At 55.6% G+C, this 14076-nt stretch overlaps 1 protein-coding gene across 1 annotated transcript; it reads right to left on the minus strand.

The window, feature by feature from the left end:
• Nucleotides 1-11716: 11716 nt before the first annotated feature.
• Nucleotides 11717-13580, minus strand: KCNA10 (potassium voltage-gated channel subfamily A member 10). Its single transcript, XM_036273192.1, has one exon. The coding sequence runs from the start codon at nt 13274-13276 to the stop codon at nt 11741-11743; it is 1536 nt and encodes a 511-aa protein (XP_036129085.1). The 5' UTR covers nt 13277-13580; the 3' UTR covers nt 11717-11740.
• Nucleotides 13581-14076: the final 496 nt, after the last annotated feature.

The following is a 14076-nucleotide window of genomic DNA, read 5'->3' on the forward strand; positions in this document are numbered from 1 at the left end:
ACACATGCACACGTAAACACGCAGATACACAAACACACACAGATACACATACACAGACACAGAAACACACATAGACAGACACACACATATGGTGTCTGTGTCCCCTCCACTCCCCTGCACCTGCCTGGCCCGGTGCCCAGCCCCCCCCACCTGGCCCGGTGCCCAGCCCCTCCCTGCCCCTGCCTAGAGCGGCAGAGCCCTCAGGTCTAGAGCCCCGAGGGCCCCACTCCCACTTCCTCTCCCTTCCTTGTCACTCATTTTTCCTGCCAGTGCTTCTCATGCTAATAAGAGGAAGCATTGGGCCAAAGAGAAGCTTTGCAAGGAAGTCTTTGAAATGGAAATATTATGACAAAATGATGGATTGTTTTCTGAGCTGTGCAGTTTGTTTCTTGCTCGCAGGGGAATAGAGCTGAGACAGGTTGCCCTGTCAGAAAGCCCCGGGCAGCTGAGGATGCAGGGGACATGGGGGAGGGGAAGCCCAGGACCGGCAGAGGGACAAGCCTGGATACTGACCAGTAGTCCTGGTCACGGCTGGGGGCCCTGAATGGCCAGGGCATGCAGCAACTTTCTGCTGAGGGACATCTGGTCTGTGCCGGCACCACCACACCCAGCGCCCTGCAGGCCGGGCCTCTGCACATCTGCTCACGCTGTTCCTTCTCCCGAGGCCCCTCCCACTTTCTCTAACCTGGCAGCTGAAAGGTCACCTTGTGCTGGCAAGTTTGTAACCGCATAACTGATGATTCGTAAATTATTGTGCTGCTCCATAATTGATGGTTGGGAAAGTCACTGTGTGCCCTCTAGCTGAACCTGTTTAGTCAAAATAACCTCAGTAAATTGGAAGACCCCCTGAACCAAGAAATTGTTGGGAGCTGGCTACGTGTCTGACAGAGTCCACGGAGCCTGGAGGTCTTGAGTCAGAGACTTGACCTTCCCCCGAATCTCAAGGAGTCAGGCTTGCGTTGTGTTTGTGCAGCCTGGGGCTAGGTGTGACCCAATGTACCTCGAAATACCTGGGTGTTCCTGGGTGCTCCTGTTATCCACAAGGCAAACTAGTTCTATACAGCATTGCTGTGGCCCTGAGCATTATATCAAGAAGATCCTATTTTCTTATATCATTGAACTTTTGCTGCAAGGTATAAAAGGCATGTAATAAAGCACATCAGGGCTGATTGTGAAGACTCTGTCACAGGGGTGTTCGGAACCAGACCCCGGCCGGCTAATCAACGGCTCTGATTTGGACTTCAGTTCTCCAGTGGTCTTTCTTTGACTGTTGCGCCACAACATCTGGAGGCCCCAGGGCTGGTCTCCGAGAACTCGGGCTCAGTCGCCGGCCGGCTTTGCTCTCTGTTTGGCTTTAATTTGGCTCTGGTGGTCTCCCGGTTCTCTTGCGCCACAACAACCTCCTCAGAGAAGACCCCTAGTGCACGTGACCCCATTTCACCACAACCCTTCACACCGCAGGAGTATTGCTGTTGACTCCTGGCCACTGGGTTTACTTTGGACTAATTAGAATCGTCGCGTCTTACTTATTAAAAAGTGTGTTTTGACTCCCTACTGAGTGAAGCACCGTTCTGTGTCCTGTGTCCATCGGAGGGCAAAACAGAGGGACCCCGACTGTCACGGAGGGTGGCGGGGGACAGGGACGATGGAGATAATGCCTGTGTAAACCATGTAGCATGTCATATGGTTTATGCTGAGGTGGGAAGGATGGCTCCAAAGACAGAGGATAAGGCTGCAGGCGTGAGGGAGAGACGAGCATTCCAGGGTCCGTGAGCGAAGATGATCCGCACCCCCTAGACAGAAGTTACCAGTAGACAAACAGGGATGCGCTAATTTTGTTCGTGCCTCTCATCTTTCTAATGGGGCAGGAGTCACATCAAAATCATTTTGTACTCTCGGTGAACGTTTGACACAGAGTTCTTAATTGTTCAGGAGGTGTGCTGGAATGAATAAACAAAGTCCAAACTGTTCCTCTCTAAGCTCCAAACCAGGGTGAGGGCCGCGGGTCTCAGCTCTTGTCCTGGAGCGCCCTCTAGCGATCAAGTCTCAAATGCCTGCTCCGTCCACCTTGTTTTATACTATCCTGAAAAGTTCCTCCTCCCGGCCCCAGGTTCCAGGGCGGCGGCCAACCAAACAATATAATTTACTAAGTGCCTACTCTTTATAAGGCACAACGCCAGCTTCTGCAGGAGGCACAGACACAGAAGCCTCTCACTCAGTGGATGTCTCCCTGGTTAGCTTTTTCTTTCTCAGTCTGTTCTCTAGTGTCCGCCCTATCTTATCTTTCTGGATCATCTGTGATACCAGGCTTACATTTGGGACTAGATCTGGCCTGGCAAGGATGTGCCCGCTGTGTGTGCCCACGGGGCGTGGGGCAGCATTAGCCTTCCAAGTTGGTGGAAAGCCCTTCACCCCAAGGACTCACAGCTGCTCGGAGGTTGGAGGGCAGCAAGGATGGGACGCATCGGACACTCCCTGCAGTTTCAGGCTGAGGCTGGGCAGGATGCGAACAAAACCGTCTCCCCATTCTCAGGGGTGGAATTGTGCCTCCTTTCTGGGCACTGCTTGTGGCCCAGCCACCTCCGCCAAGCTGGCCGCCCTGGTTTCCTCAGCGCCACTGCTGCGGCTCCGTCTGTAGGTGCGGGACCTCCCCCTCCTTTTGTCCTTGCCTTCTCCTCTGGCCCCAGCCATGAAACTTGAGAGCCCCTTTCTTTTCCAGGGCTCTGTTCAGCACTGAGACCAGAATAACTGTGTCCTGGGAGCTTTATTTTTAGGGTCTGTGAGAGGGAACAAGGAGCCTCTGGAGACTGGCCTCTCATGTGTCCAGGAGTGGCCTGGGTGGGGGCCAGCCACACCTCCTGCAGCTCTGAACCGTAACCTGGGAAGTCCTGCAAGCTCAGCCCAAATCTTAGCCGTCCCCATATCAGCTCCCTGGGGGACATTTCTGGTCCGGGGAGTCATCCGTAGCCATGCAGAGGACTGTGGGCAGACTAGCTGCCAGATGCCCAGGTTTCTGTCCCTGGGACTCCCTGAGTGACCCGAGTGGCCATCCTCTTGGCCTCGGCTTCAGGAGTGAGGCAGGTGGCGCCCAGCTGAAGGCGTGCTTGGGCCAGAGCTCCAGCAGTGGCCTGTGGCCCTGGTGGGTTTGCATAATACGCAAGAGTGGGGAATCTCCAGGTGCAGAAGGTGCCAGGCAGATACTCTAGTTACTGGGTGGCAGCTGGGCTATGGACTTGGCCTGGATTCCAAGGATTTATTTAGACCTAAGTAGAGTCTAGGTGCTCCCTGTCAAAGGTCCCTGGTGCTTGTGCGTATGTCTCCCAGGACCCTGTCTCTTCCGACCACCCTGACGTTTGTGTCTTCCTCATCGTCTCCACTAGTGTGTTAGTCAGTTCGGGCTTCCATAGGAAGATACCACCGCCCTGGCCCGTTTGGCTCAGCGGTTGGAGCGTTGGCCTGCGGACCAGAGAGTCCCAGGTTCAGGTCCCGCTAGGGACACATACCAAAAAAAAGAAGAAGATACCACCTACTGGGTGCTATAAATAACACACATTCATTTCTCACATTTCTCACGGTCCTGGGGGTCGGACGGCTAAGATCAGGGTGTCAGCAGGGTTGTTGTCTCCTGCGGCCTCTCTCCTTGGTGTGCAGACGGCTGCTTTCCCGCCCTCCTCACATGGCCTTTCCTCTGCGCCCCAACACCCACGGGGCCTCTTCCTCTTAAGGACATCAGCCAAATGGGATGAGGACCCCACCTTTATGACCTCATTTAACCTTAATTGCCTCTTTAAAGACCCTGGTTCCAAATCTAGTCAATTAGGGGCTAGGGCTTCAACATATGGGCTTTAGAAGGACATAATGCAATTGTAGGAGGGGTGTCCTTTCTCCCCGTTGTCTGTCAGCTCCACGCCATCCTTCTGCCCATCACTCCTTCCCGGTCTAGGGCTGAGAAGTAGCCCCTCCCCTGCAGCTAAAACTGCCCAGGCCAGCTCGGGAAATACCCAGCTCATTCTGGGACTGGCTGGACCCCAAGGGACAAAAGTAGCTGGTGGGATCCAGCACCCGAAACCCCTGCCCCCCGGAGGTGCCTGAGCTAGAGAGATGAAGGAGGGTGGCACGGGGCCTGCGTCTCCCACGCTGGCCTCCCTGGGCGTGCCTGGCCTGGTCAGAGTGAACGCGTCTCATCGGTCTTTCGGAGCAGACGTAGCACCAGGCGCTGAGGCCACAGCAGTGGGCAAGCCACGGTCGTCACCTCGGGGAGCCGGTGGCGGTGAGTTAGCAGCAGCTTTGTCATGGTGAGATTTACTGGGAGGGGCCACGTTCAGGTTTTAAACATCCTGTCCCGTGATCCTCTCACTGATGGCGTGTCCTAAACGAGCTGGTCATTCTGAATTCCAGTTCCCTCTGCCAGACCGTTTCGTGTACCCGTGAGTGTTCCAGTTTTCATCCAGAAGGTACGATCCCCCGGCACCTGGAAACCTCACCCAGTCGGCTGGCCCCTCTCCTTCCCTGGGGCCGGCCTCGGACCAGCTCCCCGGCTCTGCTGCTCCAGACAAGCCCCCGGGACTTCCCAGCCTCTGGACAACCGACTAAGTGCCTCCCCAGCCCCACCCAAGAGGTGGCTTTATAGTCCCAACTGGGTTCGCTGGAGGATCACAGCGCTGAAGCCAGAGGGGAGGTGACAGGGGGGCTGGGAAGGGGGTGTTGCTCCTGCTGGCTGGGGGGCTCCAGGGCCCACCCTGGAGACGCTAGGAGAGAGGCTCCATCCCTAGGACTTGCCCTTGGGGCTTTCGCAGCTTTGACGGTCTCCTTAGGTCCATCGGTGGTGTTAAAAACAAGACCTCAGGCCCCAACCAAACGGACTTAATGTAAGTAGAATTTGGCTCTTCCAGGTGTGGAACCTTAAACCAGTCACTCAGGCACTGCCTGACCAGCTTAGTCAGAGGTCTGCCTGAGGGACCCCAGCCACCCCCAAACTTAGGAAAGTAACTTTGCAATAACTAACCCCAGTTTTTGCTGAGATAACTTCCTGGTTCCAGCTTCCTTCTACCCATAACATTTTTTCATTTTGTACAGCTCCTTCCTCGTGAATCACGCCGCCTGATTCCAGTTCATTTCTCTGTGTGGCAACAATGTTCTAGAGCCGGACCGTGGTGACGGCTGTGCCACTCTGTCTGAGCCCTGAAGACTACTGGGTCCCACGTACAGTGGGTGCGTTGGTGTGGAATGTGAATGACATCACAATAAAGCTGTTTAAAAAAGAAATATTACAATCCACAAATTAAAGAAGCTGCTCTCCAACGTCAGCTGGCGTGGCTGCGCCCAGGCGCAGGGAGCAAGGCCGGCGGCCTGGGCGCCCCGGGCAAAGCCGCTGGTCTTCACTGGAACCAGGGCTCAGCTTCGGCGGTTCGGGGCCTCCAGGCACCCGAGGTCCTGGGGACTGAGGCCATGCGGGCTGGACAGGGTTTGGTGTCCCTCTGCGCTCATTTAACACTGATTTTGTGGGCTGGGGAGAAGGACGTACCAAAGGAAGCATTTGCAACATGCGACCTTCCATACCAGACGACTCGAATGGGATGCTAACCTGTTCACGATGAGGGTCATAACCGAGACCCCTCACCAGTCGGACAAGAGCGTGGTACCCTGCGCCGTGCACTTCGGGGCTCCTGTCAACTCTGCCAGGCACCCAGTGTCAGGGTTCTGCAACTGCAGTGATGAGCCAGGCAAGGGCCCACCCCAGGAGGCCCCAGGGGAGGGGGCAGGTAGAAGGCACCGGCGAGGTGAGACCAGAGCAAGCTTCATGGAAGAAGGGGTGCTTGGAGTGTCTTCAGGGATGGGTAGGCGTTCGAAAGGCAGAAACCCTCCTGGGCTCAACCGTAAAGGCTCCCCTGAGACTGAGCTGTGAGAAGGGGGCGTGGGACAGAGACCTGCACTGTGGGGTCAAAGCCTCTGGGTTTGAATCCCAACTCGGCCACCTGCTGGCTGTAGCATCTCGGGCAAGTTCCCAGACCGCTCCGTGCCTGCACTGCCTCATCCGAAAACAGGGCTCCTGGTGGTCCTAAGCTGGGTTAGTTCTTCACATCGAGCATCTCAGAACTGTGCGTGGCCTGCGCTGGGTGGATCTCATTGTTGTTTTTCAAGGGACATAATCTGCCCTTTGTGTTCCCTCCATTTCTTTCCCTTACTCCTTCCCTTGTTTCATTTGCTGGGCGCCGGGCTCTGGGCTGGGGCGGGAGCCTCACAAAGGCGTGGCCATGACCGCAGAGGGCTCACCCCTGCAGGCGAGCTCTCGTCCTCCGGCCTCTGCCTTCATCCTTTGTCTGCCATGCTTCACCTTCTGCTACGGAATTTCGTATACTACCTTACTTAATTCCCAGTCCCCCTGGGAGCTGGGTGTTATAGTTTCTGTTTTATTTATTTTTTCTGTTGTATTTGTGTGTATTATTTCTGTCAGCAATAGCACAATGGGGTGGTGGTGGGAGGGAGCGGGGGCTCAGCCGTGCCCCTCTGGCTCGGAAGAGAGAGAAGATGCACTGAAAATTCCTAATGAGCTCACTGCCATTCTCTCTGCAGGCAGCTGACAGACACCTCAGCGACAAGCGAAGGAGCATCATTATCCGGTGACATTTCGCAGGCGGCTTTTTACCTCTGCTTCCCCTGAGAAGCAATAACAAAAGTTTGTCTGATCTTCCTGTTACCCACCTCCTGGGCGCCGGCCACCCCCGGTTCCTTTTCATCCCTGCGTTTGAAGCAGACGGTCTCCTGTCTCTGGATCTGCCGCTGGGTGACACAGTGGTCTCTGGGGAGACCAGGGCGGCTTTCTTCCTTGCTTCAAAGGACCTTTGGAGAGCTTCCCTCCATGCGGTGAATGCAGTTTATTTCTAGGAGGCTGGATGCTGCCGAGGCAAAAAGGGACACCTTCCATCCCCAGGATCTAAGGAGGGACACGGAGCTGAGGGTGGGCCCTGTCCCTGGAGGAGGGACCGCACGCCTTCCTCGGCCCTGAGCAGGACTTCCCCAGGAGCAGGTGTCTGCGGAGGGGGCCCCCTGGGTCAGTGCGTGGGGTCTGGCCAGAGTCTGGACTCAAAAGGAAAAGTCCATGCTGCCTGGGAGGTGGGACTTCCCGGATGCTTGTGGAGAAGGGTGGCCTTTGCAAGGCCCAGTGTTCCCCTGGAAAGCTTGTGAGGGGTCCGAGACACAGCCTCCCGAGAGACCTTGCAAATGGGGGTCTGAGAAGGGGGGTCCTACTCTCCTGCCCCTCTAAGGCCTTACCAGGCAGAGCTGCCCAGGGAGGGCGCTGGGAGCCGGCCGGGCTCTGGGCCAGGCTTCCCCCATGTCCCTCCCCGATCTGCACCCCAAGCCCAGAGCCCTCTGCCCATAATGCACTCACACCCCTCACTAAGGAGTGTCTGACTCAGCCTATAGTCTAGGGTTCGGCGCAGGGGAGGGGGAATGAAATCCTGCCAGGCCTACAGGGTGGCTTAGTCTGGTCTCTTCAGGGTAATTGGGAGGGAGGGCTTGAGAAGACAGTTCATTAAGTGAACAAATATTTATTTTATTTATTTATTTTAAGTCCTCACTCGAGGATGTTTTTCCATTTTTAGATAGAGTGGAAGGGAGGGAGAGAGGGAGAGGGAGAAACATCAATGTAAGAGAGAGACATCAATTGGTGCCTCCTGCACGACCCCGACCCGGGGCTGGGGATCAAACCTGCAACCCAGGTAGGTGCCCTGGACCGGGAATTGAACCCTTGATCCTTTGGTTCAAAGGCCAGCACTCTAACTGCTGAGTCAAACCAGCCAGGGCCACGAGCACCTGCACTGACAGGCCCTGGGAAACAGCAGTGGACCAGGCAGAGGAAAATCCCTGCCCCTGGACCGAACATTGTCGAGGGAATTGCAGGTAATACTCAGATACAAAGGTGATTCTATGTGTGTGTGTATATACGGGGATGTATTTATCACTGCGTTTTGGTTCGATGGAGCACACCAGGCCGGGGCGGCCACGTGCCCTGCCCCATGGAGAACGCCCGCCTCAGGGCGCCGTGCAGTGGAGCAGGCGGAGAAGGGAGATGGACAGAGGTGACGAGAGTCTGAAGGTGATATTGGAGTCCCTGGTACAGTCAGTTCCCCTCCTGCATCTGTCAGTCACGTGAGCTGGTACAGTCCCCTCCTTTGGTGCAGTTTGAGTTGGGTTTCTGCCACTTGCAACCAACAGCGTCCTGCCTAATACGTTCCTGCACCAGCTCGTGTGTCCTCGCAGAGTGTCTGAGCACGTCGTGGGGAGGGGACTGTGCCCAGAACAGAGTGAGGGCTGGGCAGTGCCGTCAGGACACGAGCTGCTGACCAAGCCGGGAGTGTAGGGCAGGGAGCCTGTGTGTGGGCAGCTCTGGGTGGCAGCCACTTCGGGCCACAGGGTGCGGGCAGCTCTGTGCTGGGAGGCTGTCTCAGGGGTCCCGAGGAGCCTTCTTCTCAGACGAGTGACAGCTCCTTGGTGGCCTCGGCACAGGTGTGGACCAGGAGGGGCCGGTGCAGGGAGGCGGGGCTCACCCTCAGCCTCTCTGCTGTCCTGGAGCCCGGGAATGCTGCTGTCCCACGTGGGTGCAGACCGATTGAGGGTGACAGCCGGGGTACTATCGATGTCTGATCATCTTGATCCCGCACTGCCTTGATTTAGGGGTGCCTGTGAAAATTCCCCCAGTTAGGGAGAACTTATTTAACTTCTGGAAGCGTCAGTTTCCTTGTCTGTGAATGGAAGCAGTACTTCCTCGCAGTGGCTGTTTTAGGTGAAACGAAACAGCAGGAAGAGGGCGCCTCGGGGGGGGGGGGCAGTGTGTCGAGTGATCCCCAGCCCTACTGCTGCCCCGGCCCCAGGCCAGCTGGTTCTGTTTCTGTCTGTGAACCAGACTGAGATCGGACTTGGGCTGTAAAGGCAAGTTCCATGCTTACTGGGGCTTAATAACGCAGCTTTGAAAGAATAACAGGTCCTTCAGTGCGTGTGCGTTTACAGCCACAACCACTCTCAGCAGCACGCCCCTGAGCACCCCAGCAGCCTGGCGAGGCGCTGGAGTCCTGCCCACGTTTTGGATTTGGAAGTAAGCTCAAAGAGGGTGAGTACAGCTATCAGAATCGGGGAAGCAGGAAGTCATAAGGGGCTTGTCTCTAACAGAGAGCAGGACCCCAGCAGCCACTTTGGCAGCCTGTGGAGTCCCACTGGCCAGGTTGGTGAAGGGAGGGCAGTGGGGAAGACCTGAGGACTGCCCCTCGCGTGGGGCAGGGTGGAGAGGCTACCGCTGTGACATAGGCATTTGTGATCTCCATTAAGAAAACTGAGGCTCACTTGGACCAAAGTCATATAATTAGGAAAAACTCAGCTAGGTCATTAAATTCCAAGTCTGGATAGCTTTCCATTAAGAAAAAAATAAAAAATAAAAAAGATCCTTAAGTTTTTGAAATGCTTTATGGTTTACAAATCATTTTAAAAAAGAAAATGATGACTAAAACACCCTCGTTAGTAGTTTTGCTGTGCGCAGTTCTTTGCGAAGACAGGAGCCTGACATGGTGGGAAACAGACGTGGAAGCCCGGTGCAGGCTGTAGCGCCCTGTCATTTCTCTTGTATTATTTACATATTTTTACTATGAAAATGAAAAGAGAGCCTTTTGTTCTTCCTGTGTCCCTCTTCAGTGGCTGTAAAGTGTGAACTGGCTGAAAGGCGTTGCCCTGGGCCCTGCTCTGCTCTCTAGAAGGTGGGGTTCTCTGAGTCTGGCTGCCGACAAGTCTCCCTCCGTGACAGCACTGGGAATACTTTTCCTTCTGTGTTTTGCACTTGACCCCCTCGGCAGCCCTGTCCTGTCTGCCCCGCGTCTCTCCTTTCCTGTCAGCGAGTCACCTTGGGTGCTCCCTGCAGACATCAGGTCTCCCTGCGAACAGAGGCTGGGGGACAGATGGCGAGAGGGGCCCGCAGCCTGTCTCCTGGGGTTGCTGACTCAGTGCTGGCTCACAGGGACCGGGCCCCTGCCCCACTGGCAACAGGGGCGTGGGGGGTGCAGAACCTGCTTCTCAGCCTCCCCCCTGGCCGCCGCCTGCAGACGCAGGCTGCCTCCTGGGCACCGCGCGGTGGCACGGCGGCCGCAGCACTGTCTGGCAGGTTGTGTGCCGCTGGGAGTCCCCAGATTGTGTGGGGTGGAGCTGCGCAGTGACCTGTGGCCTGGGGCCATTGTCACCTGAGGTTTGGCCAGATGTTGAGCGTTGGGCCCGAGGAGAGCAGGGGGTGGATGGGGAGAGAGAGAGTGGAGACTCCTTCCCCGACTTCTGGGATTTCCAACTCCATTCCCTCACCTGGGGGCTGGCTGGGCCGAGTGGGATCCTCTCCAGAGGTCAGTTCCTTAGGTGGCCTGTCCCAACCACCCCCCTTGGGGGTCCTGGCCTCTGGGCACGTGCCTTAGCACCCTGCTGCTCTTGTCCCAGCTGCCCCCAAAGTCAATTCCTGATGACTCAAAGGGAGCTGAATCCAAGGCAGACGGACATGACCATTTCCCCCAAGGACCCTCACTCAGGGGCTCTGGTCTGTGCGCACATTCACGGAGGCGCACCAGTGATAGGCACTGGGGGTTTCTGCTTGTCCACTGCTCGGACAGGGACCTGAGGAGCCAGGGGCCAGGGGCACTGCCTTCCCAGGCTGGCGGGGACATGGGGACCCCCAGGGCAGAGAGCTGTGCTGTCCGAATCCTCTGAAAGACGGAGCCCTCAGCCCCCCTCCCCTCCCCCAGTTCCATCACAGCCATCAGTGGGAAGAGCACTAGACTACTAGGGAGGACATTTGGGTCCCAGAATTGACTGTGTCACTGTTTCTGGTACCTTAGTTAAGTGGCTGTCCCCTAGGTTGTTATCTATGTAAGTATTGTGAGAATAACCATCGGATCTGTTCTCCTAGTTACTTTGAGATGCAGTGTGATCATGTAGGGAAAGAACTTGGGAAAATGTGTGCAATGCCACCAGGGGTAAGGTGATATTGTTCAACCACCCTGAGCTCTTACGGCTCATAGCAGTCCCTGGCCTTTCCACCTGCTTCCTCCAGGAAGAGCAAGGCCAGAGCTTCTTCATCGTTCTGTGGAAACGAGTCCCCGGGATCTCGCTGGAATGCAGACTCGGGGTCAGCAGGTCTGGGCGGGGCCTGCATGCTGCAGCGCCTGGCTCCCACGTGATGCCAATACTGCTGGTCTTGGGAACCACAGGTGGGAAGCAGGATCTAAACTACCCCCTCACCAGAAAGGAGAATGAAATCTTCCTGTGGTTGATTGAGAACAAACAGCTCAGAAAATGCAGCAGCAGCCTTGGCCATGGTTCAGTGGTTAGAGCGTTGGCCAGCACACTGAAGTTACAAGTTCGATTCCCGTTCACGCGTACGTACCTGGGTTGGAAGTTCAATCCCCAGCCCAGATCGGGGTGCATGTGGAGGCAACCAATCTATGTCTCTCTCCCTTTCCCCCTCCCTCCCTTCCTTTCACTTTCTCTCGAAATCAAGGGAAAGAATATCCTCAGGTGAGGATTAACAAACAAATAAAAAAAAATGCAACAGAATGAGTTTATGAAAACAGTTTGCAGTTAAAGATGGCCTGTTGGTCACAAAAGATACATTTTAGTCTTTGGAAAAACAGAGGAAGAGGCAGGGGCATGGGGGGAGGGCGCGACGGGAGAAGGGAGACAGACGGAGACACGGGCGCCAGGGGCCCTGGACAGGTCACTTCTTCGGCTTCTCGGCAGAGCAGCCGCCATTGGTCTTACTGAGAGAGTCTGTGCTGCCCATTCTTGAATCCACACTGTTGAGGATTTTGTGGATTTCTCTTGGAATGTGTCGCTTCTCTTCTTTTTCAGTCTCCCGGTGGTAGAAGTAGTTGAAGTTGGAGACGATGACGGGCACAGGGAGCGCAATGGTGAGGACCCCAGCGATGGCACAGAGAATGCCCACGATTTTCCCCCCTGCGGTGGTCGGGCACATGTCTCCATAGCCCACCGTTGTCATGGTGACCACTGCCCACCAGAAGCCATCAGGGATGCTAGAGAAATGGGACTCTGGCTCGTCTACCTCGGCAAAGTAGACGGCGCTGGAGAAGAGGATGACCCCGATAAAGAGGAAGAAGATGAGCAGCCCCAGCTCCTGCATGGAAGCCTTCAGCGTCTGTCCCAGGATCTGCAGCCCCTTGGAGTGGCGGGAGAGCTTGAAGATTCGGAAGACCCGCACCAGCCGGATGACCCTCAGGATGGCCAGGGACATGTTCTGCTGGGCAGTTGGTTCCGTCTCCTGGACGAGCTCTGTGATGACTGTTGCAAAGTAGGGGATGATGGAGATGATATCGATGATGTTCATGATGTTCCTGAAGAAGCCAGTCTTGCTGGGGCAGACCACGAACCGGAGCACCAGTTCGAAGGTGAACCACACAATGCAGGTGGACTCCACCATGAAGAAAGGGTCAGTGAAGATGGTGGGGGAGAGGACCGTCTTGTTGACGTTAAGGCTGGGGTCTCTCACCACCTTCAGCTCCCTGTCCTCTCGGAACTCGGGTAGTGTCTCCAGGCAGAAGATGCTGATGGAGATGATCACAACCAGCACGGAGACCATGGCCACGCCACGGGCAGCGCTGGAGCTCTCGGGGTACTCAAAGAGGAGCCAGAACTGCCGGTGGAAGTCATTGGTGGGGAGCAGCGTTTCAGGTTCTTTGATGAAACCTTCATCCTCCCGGAACTCGTCCATGGCCTCGCTGCCCAGCTCATAGAAGGCAATCTCATCAGCGAAAATGTCGATAGGGACATTGGCTGGGCGCCGGATTTTCCCACCAGATTGGTAATAATACAGGATTCCATCAAAACTGGGTCGGTTCCTGTCAAAGAAATACTCATTTCTCATGGAGTCAAAGAACTGCATCCTTTTCTCCCGGTCTCCCAGGAGGGTCTCTGGGAACTGATTGAGGGTTCGGAGCTGGGTCTCGAACCTCAGCCCAGCGATGTTGATGATCACCCGCTGGTTCCCTTCATTCATGACTGCTGGCTCGGGCTCTGGGGGATCGACGTAGTCTCCTGGGAACTTGGCGAAGGCCGTCTCGTGGCTGGTGCTGTCACTGATGAGGAGCCTCCAGTTGGAGAAGGGGCTGCTCCCAGGCCGGCCTTTCGGGCTGGCGGGGCTGTAGTCTGTGGGGTAGCTTGGCTGTTCTTGGATTTCGTCTGAGTTATCGAAATTGACCAGAGCAACCTCCATTTCTTTCCAGCCACAGCCGTCCATCCTAGGGGAGCCAGGGGAGCAGAGTGAAGACCCCCGGTCTTCCCGGCCTGCTGTGAGCTGTGGAGAGGGAGGAGTGTGTCACATTGGAGCCAGGAGAGGGGACAGCGGGCCCTTGATCATTGACGTAAGGTACGCCATTGGATCAAGGAATGATTTATGTTTAGTTGGGGAAGGAACCTCATGTTGTTTTGGCAACATTCTTCCCTTGAGATCAGTTTATATCCCGAGTGTGCACACGCTAATAACTAGAAGAAATTGTGTAAAGAAGCCTGTCAGAGAGGAAAACATTCTCCAGCCAAAGAGGGCCTCCGGGCACGACAGTACATAGAGGCCGCCATGAAACAGGGAACTAACATTTCTTCTTCTGAAAGATTAAATTAAGTTATTTGGAATTTAATGTTTCCCAATGTGAAAACATATACTTTTGCATTTGTATGAAGCCCTCCAGGGTCCCCAGTACTTCCATGCCCAGTCTCATCCTTAACTCCTTTCTCTCGTAGGCAGTCCCTCACGTATTCTTTGGTTGTCTTCAAAATCTGTCTAGAGTTCAACCATTGTCCATCGCCTCCAGCGCCACCTCCTGGGCCGAATGGGGGTGGCGTGGAAACCTGACCCCCTGACGCTGTTGGGAAGGAAGACGTGAGGATGAGGCTGGGTGGGCACGCCAGGGTCCTCTCCAGTGAGCTCTCTGTGCCTTAGCTCCTCCTCCACAAGGACTCCTGGGCTGCTTTGAGGGCGCGTTAGATGAGAGCATATGTAAATGCCTGGTGGAAAGGTCATCAGAGCGATTGTTCTGTCAG

Source organism: Molossus molossus, unplaced genomic scaffold (assembly GCF_014108415.1).
Source record: "Molossus molossus isolate mMolMol1 unplaced genomic scaffold, mMolMol1.p scaffold_m16_p_20, whole genome shotgun sequence".
Lineage (NCBI taxonomy): Eukaryota > Metazoa > Chordata > Mammalia > Chiroptera > Molossidae > Molossus > Molossus molossus.